Here is a 10,810-nt window from a genome sequence, read left to right as displayed (position 1 = left end):
CTGGAGCAGACCCGTGGTTGGACGTCTCTGGTCAGAGGGTGGAACATCATACAGGACGGTCTACAGAGAGAGCTTTGGGATGCTTCCTCTCACTGTCCACTCCATCGCCCATCTACAGGGACTGCTGGGCTGGCTCAGACAACGGCTGTTACATCTCTAAGATGTATTCATCCATCCATCCATTTTCATCCACTTATCCGGAGTCGGTTCGCGGGGGCAGCAGCCTAAGGCGAGAGGCCCAGACTTCCCTCTCCCCAGCCGCTTGGGCCAGCGCCTCCGGGGGAATCCCAAGGCGTTCCCTGGTCAGGTGAGAGACATAGTCCCTCCACCGTGTCCTGGGTCTACCTTTAGGTCTCCTCCCGGTTGTACGTGCACGGAAATCCTCACCTGGGAGGCATCCAGGAGGCATCCTGACCAGATGCTCGAGCCACCTCAACTGGCTCCTCTCGATGTGGAGGAGCAGCGGGTCTACTCCAAGCCCCTCCCGAATGACCAAGCTTCTCACCCTATCTCTAAGGGAGAGCCCAGCCACTCTTTGGAGAAAACTCATTTTGGACGCTTGTATCCGCGATCTCGCTCTTTTGGTCACTACCCAAAGCTCATGACCATAGGTGAGGGTAGGAACGTAGATCAACCGGTAAATTGAGAGCTTTGCCTTCTGACTCAGCTCTCTCTTCAATACGACAGACCAGTACAACACCCGCATCACTGCAGACGCAGCACCAATCCGCCTATCGATCTCACGCTCCAGTTTTCCCTCACTCGTAAACAAGACCCTGAGATACTTAAACTCCTCCACTTGGGGCAGGACCTCATCCCTGACCCGGAGAAGGCATTCTACCCTTTTCCGAATCAAGGCCATGGTCTCAGATTTAGAGGAGCTGATTCTCATCCGAGCTGCTTCACACTCGGCTGCAAAAGCTGAAGATCACGTTCTGATGAAGCCAACAGGACCAAATCATCTGCAAAAAGCAGAGACCTGATCCTCAGGCCACCAAAACGGATCCCCTCGGTGGTGACAAAGGGTAGCCTTGGTGGAGTCCAACTCTCACTGGGAACGAGCCAGACTTACTGCCGGCAATGCGGACCAAGCTCTGACACCGGTCATACAGGGACCTAACAGCCCGTATCAGAGGGCTTGGTACCCCATACTCCCGGAGCACCTCCACAGGGTCCCCCGAGGGACGCGGTCAAACGCCTTCTCCAAATCCACAAAACACATGTAGACTGGTTGGGCAAATTCCCACGCACCCTCCAGGATCCCCCTAAGGCAGGGGTCGGCAACCTGTTCCCATCAAAGAGCCATTATTTCCCGTTTCCCACAGTAAAGAAAACACTGGGAGCCACAGCAGCCGCGGCGTTGTGGGCGGGGCCTACCCTCAGACAGTAGAGCGCTGCTCACAACAGGTGACAGCAGCCAGTACCAGTCGCTCGTGTACGTCAAAGTTATCTTTCATAAAATGATAATCAATAAAACGATTTATATAAAATGGATCCAGAAGTTGTAGCCCGTCTCTGCTACAATATGTTGATGTTTTTCACCCTGTTGTTGGTTTTACTGAGCAGGTGCCACTTTTGTCATACGTTTCTGTTTAAAACATGTTTAGACTGTTCAGAATACAAATCCAGGCCCTGTCACGTTTGATTGTTGGAATTAAACTTTGTAGGTGGGGAAGGTCAGAAAAGGATCCGATCAATTTGTGTTTCCCTCATTTAAAGTGACGGAGATAACGGTGCAGTGCGCCTGGCTCTGGTGTTAATCAAGTTAAATTATATCTCGTTGCAACAATTTTCACAAGAAAACAGAACAGTTAAAAGCAGGGCTTGTGTTGACCGGACAGTTCCCGTATTTGACCGTTTATTTTGACGGAGAAAGAATAGAAAGAATTACCCCGACGCATGCAGACAAACTGACATTTTATTCGTTTCGCACATCGCAGATGTAGCTAAATCACTCAAGATTCCCATCTGAACATCTGAGCTGGACACTGCTCAGCGCAGCTCGCTGTCAGCGCATATGTACGGTGCACAGCGAGCTGAAGATGTGGAGAGGGGCTTGGAGCGCGTCGCAGAACCAGAGCGCATGCAGGAAGATTCTTCCGACTGAAGCGAGACTTGTCAGTTAGAAAATGTTCCCTGATTATGAAACTTTGGCTGAATAGTGCTTGTTCCTGTCTCCAATGTGGCGACACATCCAGGAGCTGTCTGAGGAGAATCCCAGAATCTCACATCCTCTTCAGCTCAGAAAGCGCCTATGATTACGCACAAGCGTGACCCGTCAACCTGGTCTCACAGTAAGACCGGGCTGGAACTGTTCAGGTTTACGCAGACAATCTTTACATTTAGAATTGGCTTACAGATGTAAAATTAATGCAGTAAAATATAAAGCATTTGATTTAAATATCCATTCATTATTTTACAAGCACAGAGAGCCGCATCAGATGGATGGAAGAGCCGCATGCGGCTCCAGAGCCGCGGGTTGCCGACCCCCGCCCTAAGGGTATAGAGCTGGTCCAGTGTTCCACGGCCAGGACGAAAACCACATTGCTCCTCCTGAATCTGAGGTTCAGCAATCCGATGGACCCTCCTCTCCAGAACCCCTGAATAGACCTTACCAGGAAGGCTCAGGAGTGTGATCCCCCTGTAGTTGGAACACACCCTGCGGCCCCCCTTTTTAAATAAGGGGACCACCACCCCGGTCTGCCAGTCCAGTGGGACTGCCCCCGATGTCCACGCGATATTGCAGAGCCGCGTCAGCCAACACAACCCCACAACATCCAGAGCCTTAAGGAACCACCCCCGGAGCCTTGCCACAGAGGAGCTTTTTAACCACCTCAGTGACCTCAGCACCAGAGATTTGAGAGGCCAACCCAAAGTCCCCAGACTCTGCTTCCTCACTGGAAGATGTGTTGGTAGGATTGAGGAGGTCTTCGAAGTATTCTGTCCACCGATCTGTATTCAGAAATATGAAATGAGGAGATGGTTTATGGATCCACTAGTATAACAATTGACACTTCAGCAAATGAAACCACAGTGTTGTTTTTGACAGAGGTTCCTACATAAATGACTTTGTCTGTTAACAGCAGTGGTGGTCTGCTGGTACCTCCTCCAAGACAGAGCACCACTGACCCCCTCCACACACACTTTCACGCTCATCCTCCAGGCCCACAACTTCACCAGCACAGAGGCAGATGTGCAGAGTAGTGCATGCTGACCTGTAATAGATTTAAAAAGTTTTTTTTTATTGAAAAATGTAAAACAAATCAATAACCTGCAGAACACTGGTTCTGTTCCGTTTAAAGGAAAGCAGCAAGGAATAAAAACTACAGAGAATTTACATTTTAAGACCGATCTAAGCATTATTAGGCAAATGCACATTGAAAACACTTCATGCTTATTTTATTAAAAAGCATCTTTTTAAAACAATTTACCCCATTTGATGCAAAATAAGTAGTTCTAAGGTCCAATTAACATTATAAAATATCCTACTGCATTCAACATTTATAATGCATTTCATTTAAATTAATTACCTACATGATAATACTCTGTAGTAATGTATTATTTAACCACAGTTCATTCTGTAGCTTAAAACATACATGAAACAATCTAAAGTTAACATGTAAGTCCTGAAAGCTTGTAAACAAAGTTACTTTACCTGAAAACGGTTGTGAACAAACACTGATGATGGAGGTAAAGCTGCTGTAGCTCCTTAAATATTCCTGCTCGATTTTCGCTAGCTTTAGCATTTTGCCTTTGCGCGTAGCTGCCGACACGGCTGTGACGGGACCTACGGGCCACCGTAGAGGTGAAGGCTAGACTGTCCGAATTCAGAGCCGCTGGGTTCCAGTTTTAGTGGTCGAGCAAGGACCCGACCTTTCTAGACCGGCGAGGACCCATCCTCACAAGCATCCGGCCCCTGAATTCGAGACACACCCACTGACTGCTGATAATTTTCCACAAAATCTCATTTTAAAATATAACTATCATTTTATTATACGTACAGACAAAAGAAAGGGATTGAATCATTATTTCACCGTCATGTGAACAACCTCAAACCCAGACTTACGCCATGATGCCAGATAAGTGGAACACCTCGGCTGATAGGTAGGCCATGTAGCTGTACAGAAAGGCAAACAGCGGCTCGATGACGCGCGTGTGGGAGGTGAAGCGAGAGGTGAGGGCAGCCAGGAAACCGTACATCGCTCCGAAAAGAACTCCACCCAATGCAACTACAAGGAATGAGATGACTCCTAGAATTCCATCCAGCACAGTCACTGAGCCATCAACTGAAAACTCCTCAAACAGGTGGTACAGCACCTAGCAACGTGGAGGGAAAAGAAAGTCAATTAAAAAAACACACAAACAACTGTAATAGTCACACCTCAGCTGGATTAATAGTTTTGTCTTCAAATAGACTACATTTTGCACAAGAAAAGGTGTTGCAGCAAAATTCCTGAACAAAGGTGAAAAAAACATCACTTCATACATATTCTTGTGTTTATCTGCGAGATGAAATAAAATATATCATCTAATAAGTTTCCTAAGAAAAAAAATAACCTTTTCTTCCAACCGCTTGACCAGCATGTTGCTTAAAGACGGACAATAATTATAAACGGAAATTTAACTTCACACTGATGTAAAACAAAGACTTGACCCAGTACTGGCTTTGGCTCAGGTCTGTTTGGTCACTTGATAGCGTTGATGATGCTGGAGTTGAACAGACTAAACGAGGAGTGTGTTACGTGAGACAAGACGAGTGGTGAAAGGCTACACAGCAGACAAACTACTCAAGTTTATGTCAACAGCTTGGTGGCAAATACAAAAAAAACATGCATGAAATGTTCTGAAAAGAATGATTGCATCATTGCATAATTTACAGATTTCTGTAGCAAATTCTAAAAATATAATCAACAATCTACGATATATCGGGCCGATATTTACAGTTTTTATGTGTCGCATCGGTTGATATTTGTCCTTAGTAAAGCCGATTTAACGTCAGGCACATCCTCCGGTAGCCCGGTGCTGTTGCAGAATTTGATTTAAATTTTATGTTCACTAATAACACCTGCATAATAAAGACTATTGATGCACCCATATGAAATTTTTGGGCCGATACCGATATTAATATCACTGTTATAGCCGATAACAGATATTTGCCAATACCGATATATTGACATTAATGCTTCTAAAATCCGCAGATTTGATACAGAATGAAAATTATTAAAGCTGTAATAATGGTGTGTAAAGTCACGTGGTACTGCAAGCAAACAGCTGGCATCAACAAACTTCATGTAAATACACCTCAATACTAGAGATGTAAGAAAATATCGATATGGCAATATGTCGAGACATTTTTTCCTGTAATATTATATCGATATTCAAAAGCAATGTATCCCATTTTTGGAAGAATTTCCATGCAAACACTTGTGTATTTCCTTTTCTTTTGGTGAATTTCATACGGCGACCGCTAGTTGCCAGCAGTGTGAAGTGGCTCTTGTTTCCACCACTGAAAGGTAAATCCCTCTGTTATGGTTCAGATACCTCATGTTAAACATGTTGTGTATCAGTTTGGACTGTTTATTGAATTTTCCTAAAATAATTTCAGTCTAAAAAAATCGCTAAAATCGTCTGACTGAATGTATCTCAATATTTCGTGATATATCGTACCGGCTCCCCCGCATCGTAATACAGCCGTAATTTCACCAGTACACATCCCTAGTCAATACAAACAAAATTTTAAACTTTACTAATTTATTTATTGATTTAAGATTTAATACATTATGGGTATTAATTTTCCTTAAATTTAACAACTTTAAATATTTTCCAAAACCCTGCAGATACCCTGATTATTGAGGGACCAGCAGAACACAAAGAATCTTTCTTTAACATTATGATTTAACCACGGTTTCGGGTACTTACCACAGTCACAGCATCATTGAGCAGTGACTCGCCAAACACCAGGATGTGCAATAGCTCATTTATGTGAATCTCCTCGAAAACAGCTAGAACAGCAACTGGGTCTACAGCCGAGATGATGGAGCCAAACAGCAAGCAAGGCAGAATTCCTATGGCGGTGAGGTCCGAATTTGAGATCTGACAAATGCCGTACAGCAAGCCTCCGATGAAGAAGGCGTTCCACAGGGTTCCTATGACAGCAAACATCAGGATTGTTCCAAGATTTTCCATGAAGGGGCGGATGGGGAGGAAGTAGCCAGCATCCAGGATGATGGGAGGTAAAAGATAAAGGAAAAAGAACTTGGAATCCAGCACAGGGGGCACCTCCTCTCTGGCTAGTTTGATGAGTCCCCCAACCAGCAGGCCAACAACTATCAGCAGGCAGCTCTCTGGAACGATACTCGACAGACGAGGGATCAGGTGGAAACCTGGAAAATGATGGATGGATAAATAAATAAATAAGTAAATAAATAAATAAATAAATAAATAAAAGGATTAAATTCTACTTCTGCAAAACCAACATAGTTGTTCTGTACTAACATTTTAGACTTTTTCACATCAGCTGAGTGGGATAATCATGAAAATGTAGCTGAAAATGAGTGCAGACACAATAAAATCATTTCAATCCGTTTTCCTAATAAGAAAATTAACATAATCAGTTATGAAAAACGTGCTTCAGATTTCACGGACAGCTTCCAGAATCTTAAACGGTTTCAAAGCACATAAACACTTGAAATACTAAAGTGGGTATCCTGTTCCAGAGAAATACCGAGTCATGTTTAGGCTCAGCTGCCATGTCAGAGCTTGCTGATCATAACTTCAGTGTTTCAGCTGCAAACTTGACTGAACGCATCATCACTGGTCTAGCAGCTGCAAACTCCACAACATAATAATGCAAAAATGTAATCAATGCAAATCAGATAAAAGGAAAACTGCTTTGTCATAATCGCACATCGGGGAAATTAAAACACAAAAAAGGAATACCAGGAAATTTAAACTTGAAACTTCCAGCTGTAGTTGGTGCAGAATCGGAGCTAATCCTGCATAACTGAGAACACCTTTCACAACCCCAGAATCAGAAGAGCTCACATCACAGCCAGTCATGTCCTCACAAGCAGTTCGTTTTCCGTATTAGCCAACAAACCAGTGTCTGTTATACAGGGCCGGAGCTAGCCATATGGGTGCCCTATGCACAAACGCTCTCTTGCTCGACACAAGTTATCAATTTTTAGGAACATTTATTAGGAGGAACTTGTTAAAACCAGATCTTCCAACTCTCCAGAACTTCTTCACATTATCTATCCATCCATCCATCCATCCATCTATCCATCAGCAGTAAAGATGCCTTCAAGCCATCCAAAATGCAGCAGCCAGACTCCTAACCAAATCCAGCAGACAAGCTCACATCACCCCAGTTTTACAGTCCCTCCACTGGCTCCCGGTAGAATATAGAATTCAGTTTAAAGTTTTAGTCCTGACCTATAGAGCTCTTAACAACCAGGCTCCAAGCTACCTATCTGAACTTTTGTCCCCACACACCACCTCTCGGAACCTTAGATCCACATCTGAAAACCTCCTGGCTGTTCCTCGAACCAGACTGAAAACCAAAGGGGACAGCGCCTTTCAGACTATTGCACCCAGACTTTGGAACAGTCTACCTTCAAATCTCCGTCTCTCTAACACTGTAGAGGTCTTTAAAAATCATCTAAAAACTCACCTTTTCATCCAGGCGTTCCCTCCCTAAATGTTTCAGAATGATGGCTTTGTTCGGGTTCACACCTTCACTTTGTTTATACTCATGATTTTATTTTCTACGTTTATCACTGCTATTGTTTTTCTGATGTTTGTATTGGTTAGAGGTATTTGCCCTGATCTTTATCATGTTGTACAGCGCTTTGTGATTTATATCTGAGAAAGGCGCTCTATAAATAAACTTTTACTTACTTACTTACTAAATAGTTACAGCTACATGTCACAAATATCACACAGGGACTTTTATCTATAATTCATGTAAATTTATTTAAATTCCATCTAAGGGTGGGTAACATCATGCCATTCAATGTTACCAGTAATTATTTTTGGCCGAGAAAAAAAAAATCTTATGTTACACTAATTTTATGATGTAATTGCATCCACTAAACAAAGGACTATGTTCATGTGGGTCGTCAGCATTAAGTTATTGAATTTATGAAAGCAAGCATGGCGGGAATCTTAGTTTTACCTGTAATCTTGGTGTTTTTCTTCTTTTTCTCTAAGTGTATGTGCTGCTGTAATGAGGGAATTTCCCCACTATGGGATTAATAAAGTGAGTCTACTCTGTTCTATTCTATAAATTCATATCAGCAAGTAGGAAAAAATACATTTGAGGAATTATGACCTCTCCAGGCCTCCGTGCCAGTAACCTGGTTACACTGAGGAGGGGTTCGACTCGTCTCAGCACATCAACAGGAAAAACACACCAGTAAAGCGGTGACGTTTTAAATCACTGCGTAACCAACTAATTTGGGAGAGGGGAGGTGTGGGCGAGTCAGCACGGTAGAAAGCCCAGCTTGCTATGAGGGGCGAGCGATCCTGTGGATGAAACCCCGTCAAAATCGGCTGGAGTTGCGACTGCATTTCATTTCTAAATCAAAGCATGTCATTTTGGCGCCGTGCCCAGGTCACGGTTCTGAGGGAGAACCGGGCCTGCCCATCCCATCAGCAGCAGGTCAAGCTCACCGCTCTGCCCACCTCACAGCTAGAGCGGAAAGAAGCACATCAAGTTGGATTATTAGACTGAAGGGATTGTGTGTGTGAAATAACACCAGTTAAATGATTACGTCAATGTCGTTTCTGTGCATGTTGTCCGTGAAGTTAACTGATATTATAATTAACATAATCAGTTTTGTTTTTTCTTAAGCCTTGGTGCCTGGTGCCCCCTGGCCACTCGTGCCCTACGCACTGTGAGTGACACGCGTTAAAGGAGCACCGGCGCTGCTGTTATATAATCAGATTTGTGTCTCCACTGAGCACGTTTCACATGAAATGGAAAACAAACACAGTCCAGTCTATATATGTAGGCGGCAAGGTGACAGAACAACTGCAGCTGCCTGAACTGCCGTAACCAAAAGGTGTTAGAAGTCAATGCCCGGCTATATTTACCTTCCACTACTGCAGCACAGGTTTGTGTCAAGTTGGAACTTGTCAATGTAGCAAACAACTTTACGGAAAGCAAATAATGTCACAAAACAAACTGAATAATGAGCCATGCAAAGCAAAAATAGATCCCACAATTAGCTGAAGGACTATATGAAGACATTGTTTTGGTGCACAGACATTGTTGGACACCAAAGCTGAGCCTGGCCTTCACGAGGAAGTGAAACTTGAAGTTTGCTAGAGATTTACAATCATGTGATGAGATTGGAGCCTCCCTTATATCCTTGTTTCACTAACAACGGCACAAACCTAAAACGTGATTGCTGAAACGACGTTATTCGTTTTAGAACACATGCCTATAGGATCCTGGTCCTCATGGACCACTTCCTGCATGTTTTCTAAGATTTCCTGGACCAACACAACTGGTTTGAATCAAAGGGTGATTAACAGGCTTCTGAAAAACCTGAGGACATACTGAACAGGTGACCTGAATAGTCCCGCCCTACGTCGAGATAAAAAGGCATGCATACAGCCACATTTGGCAGCCTCTCTCTCTCTGTTCATACTTAAAAGGGAACGCTGACCCATGCCAACAAGGTGTTTATCCAGCCATCCGGCCATCTGTGCAAAGATGCGGTCTACCACTATAATTTCATATTCAAATAACAACAGAATTTTCACACATGCTGCTATGAGCGAGAGCACTGCTGCATGTTTGACCTTCAAAGATGTACAGTTCAAAAGCTTTGGAACAAAAAAAGAAGTATTTTAGCTGCAGGGTGTTTGTTCATGCGGGGGAAAGGCGGTCAGGTGAACAGATCAACTTGTAATGAAGGTCACTCACTGGTTTGTCAGCTACTCAACCCTACACACCAGTCACTCTCTACCAGTCTGTTTATTTGCCACTGCAAAGTAAATCAATCGTTTAGTCGAGCTAAAATCAATTTCACCATTATGTTTATCTTGACCGATTGTAAACGTCCAGCTTTATAAACCCTTAGCTACATTTAAATAAAAAGGGGAACTCTCCTAACCTCTGAGGGTAGGTAGGTGTGTGAGCTAACAGAGCTGCTCTACTGTAACAGGTTTGTCCAATAAACAGAAAGGCGGAATCTTAGAAGGGTGTGTGTGGCGAGCAGAATACAAATTCCTCAATTTGTTCTATGACACCCATTCACCAAGAAACTTTCATCTATTCACTGAGACATCTAAATAGGAGATAAATTAGCGCCTTCATGTTGGCAACATCTCAGCTTCCACGGACACTGCTCTGCAATCACTAAGCCATGTCTAAATGTGTCCCAGACATCAGGACATCTCTGTTCATCCAGAGAACATCAGATAACAGAGAGTCCTGCACATCTCCAAAAGCACAAACTGGTTCTCAGATAAGCAGAGTCGATATTTAAATTATTCCAATGCTGCCGGTTGGAATACAAAAAAAAACACAACTGTAAATTTTATTTTCTTAAATGCGTAAACGATCGTTTTATTGCACGCAAGGTGATTCATGCAAAAGAGAGCCAGTAGGAGGTAAAGAATGAAAAATATCTGGTTAAACTTCAATGGGTGAACAAACTACATTACATAAGGAGTGTAAAGGCCTTCAAAGACCGATATGGGTGAAATGAGAAAGCTAGCATTCTTCATAAGGAACTAGGGGTGTGTATTGGCTCAGCACGATACTAAAACCCTACACACCACAGCGCGTCCAATATTT

General features: G+C 43.5%; 1 protein-coding gene across 2 annotated transcripts in view; it reads right to left on the bottom strand.

Annotated features, from left to right (window-relative positions):
- Positions 1-10,810, bottom strand: part of slc9a1a (solute carrier family 9 member A1a) — a 43,086-nt gene that overhangs the window by 15,330 nt on the left and 16,946 nt on the right. For both annotated transcript variants that reach the window (XM_015950042.3, XM_054740991.2), the window contains exons 2-3: positions 5,920-6,383; positions 4,067-4,317 (exon numbers count right to left, since the gene is read on the bottom strand). In XM_015950042.3, coding sequence (XP_015805528.3) covers positions 4,067-4,317; positions 5,920-6,383 — 715 coding nt within the window. The remainder of the gene's footprint in view (positions 1-4,066; positions 4,318-5,919; positions 6,384-10,810) is intronic.

The sequence above is a fragment of the Nothobranchius furzeri genome, chromosome 5 (genome assembly GCF_043380555.1).
Source record: "Nothobranchius furzeri strain GRZ-AD chromosome 5, NfurGRZ-RIMD1, whole genome shotgun sequence".
Taxonomy (NCBI): domain Eukaryota; kingdom Metazoa; phylum Chordata; class Actinopteri; order Cyprinodontiformes; family Nothobranchiidae; genus Nothobranchius; species Nothobranchius furzeri.
Note: the sequence above shows the minus strand (reverse complement) of the source record. Positions and strands in the feature narration are given on the sequence as shown.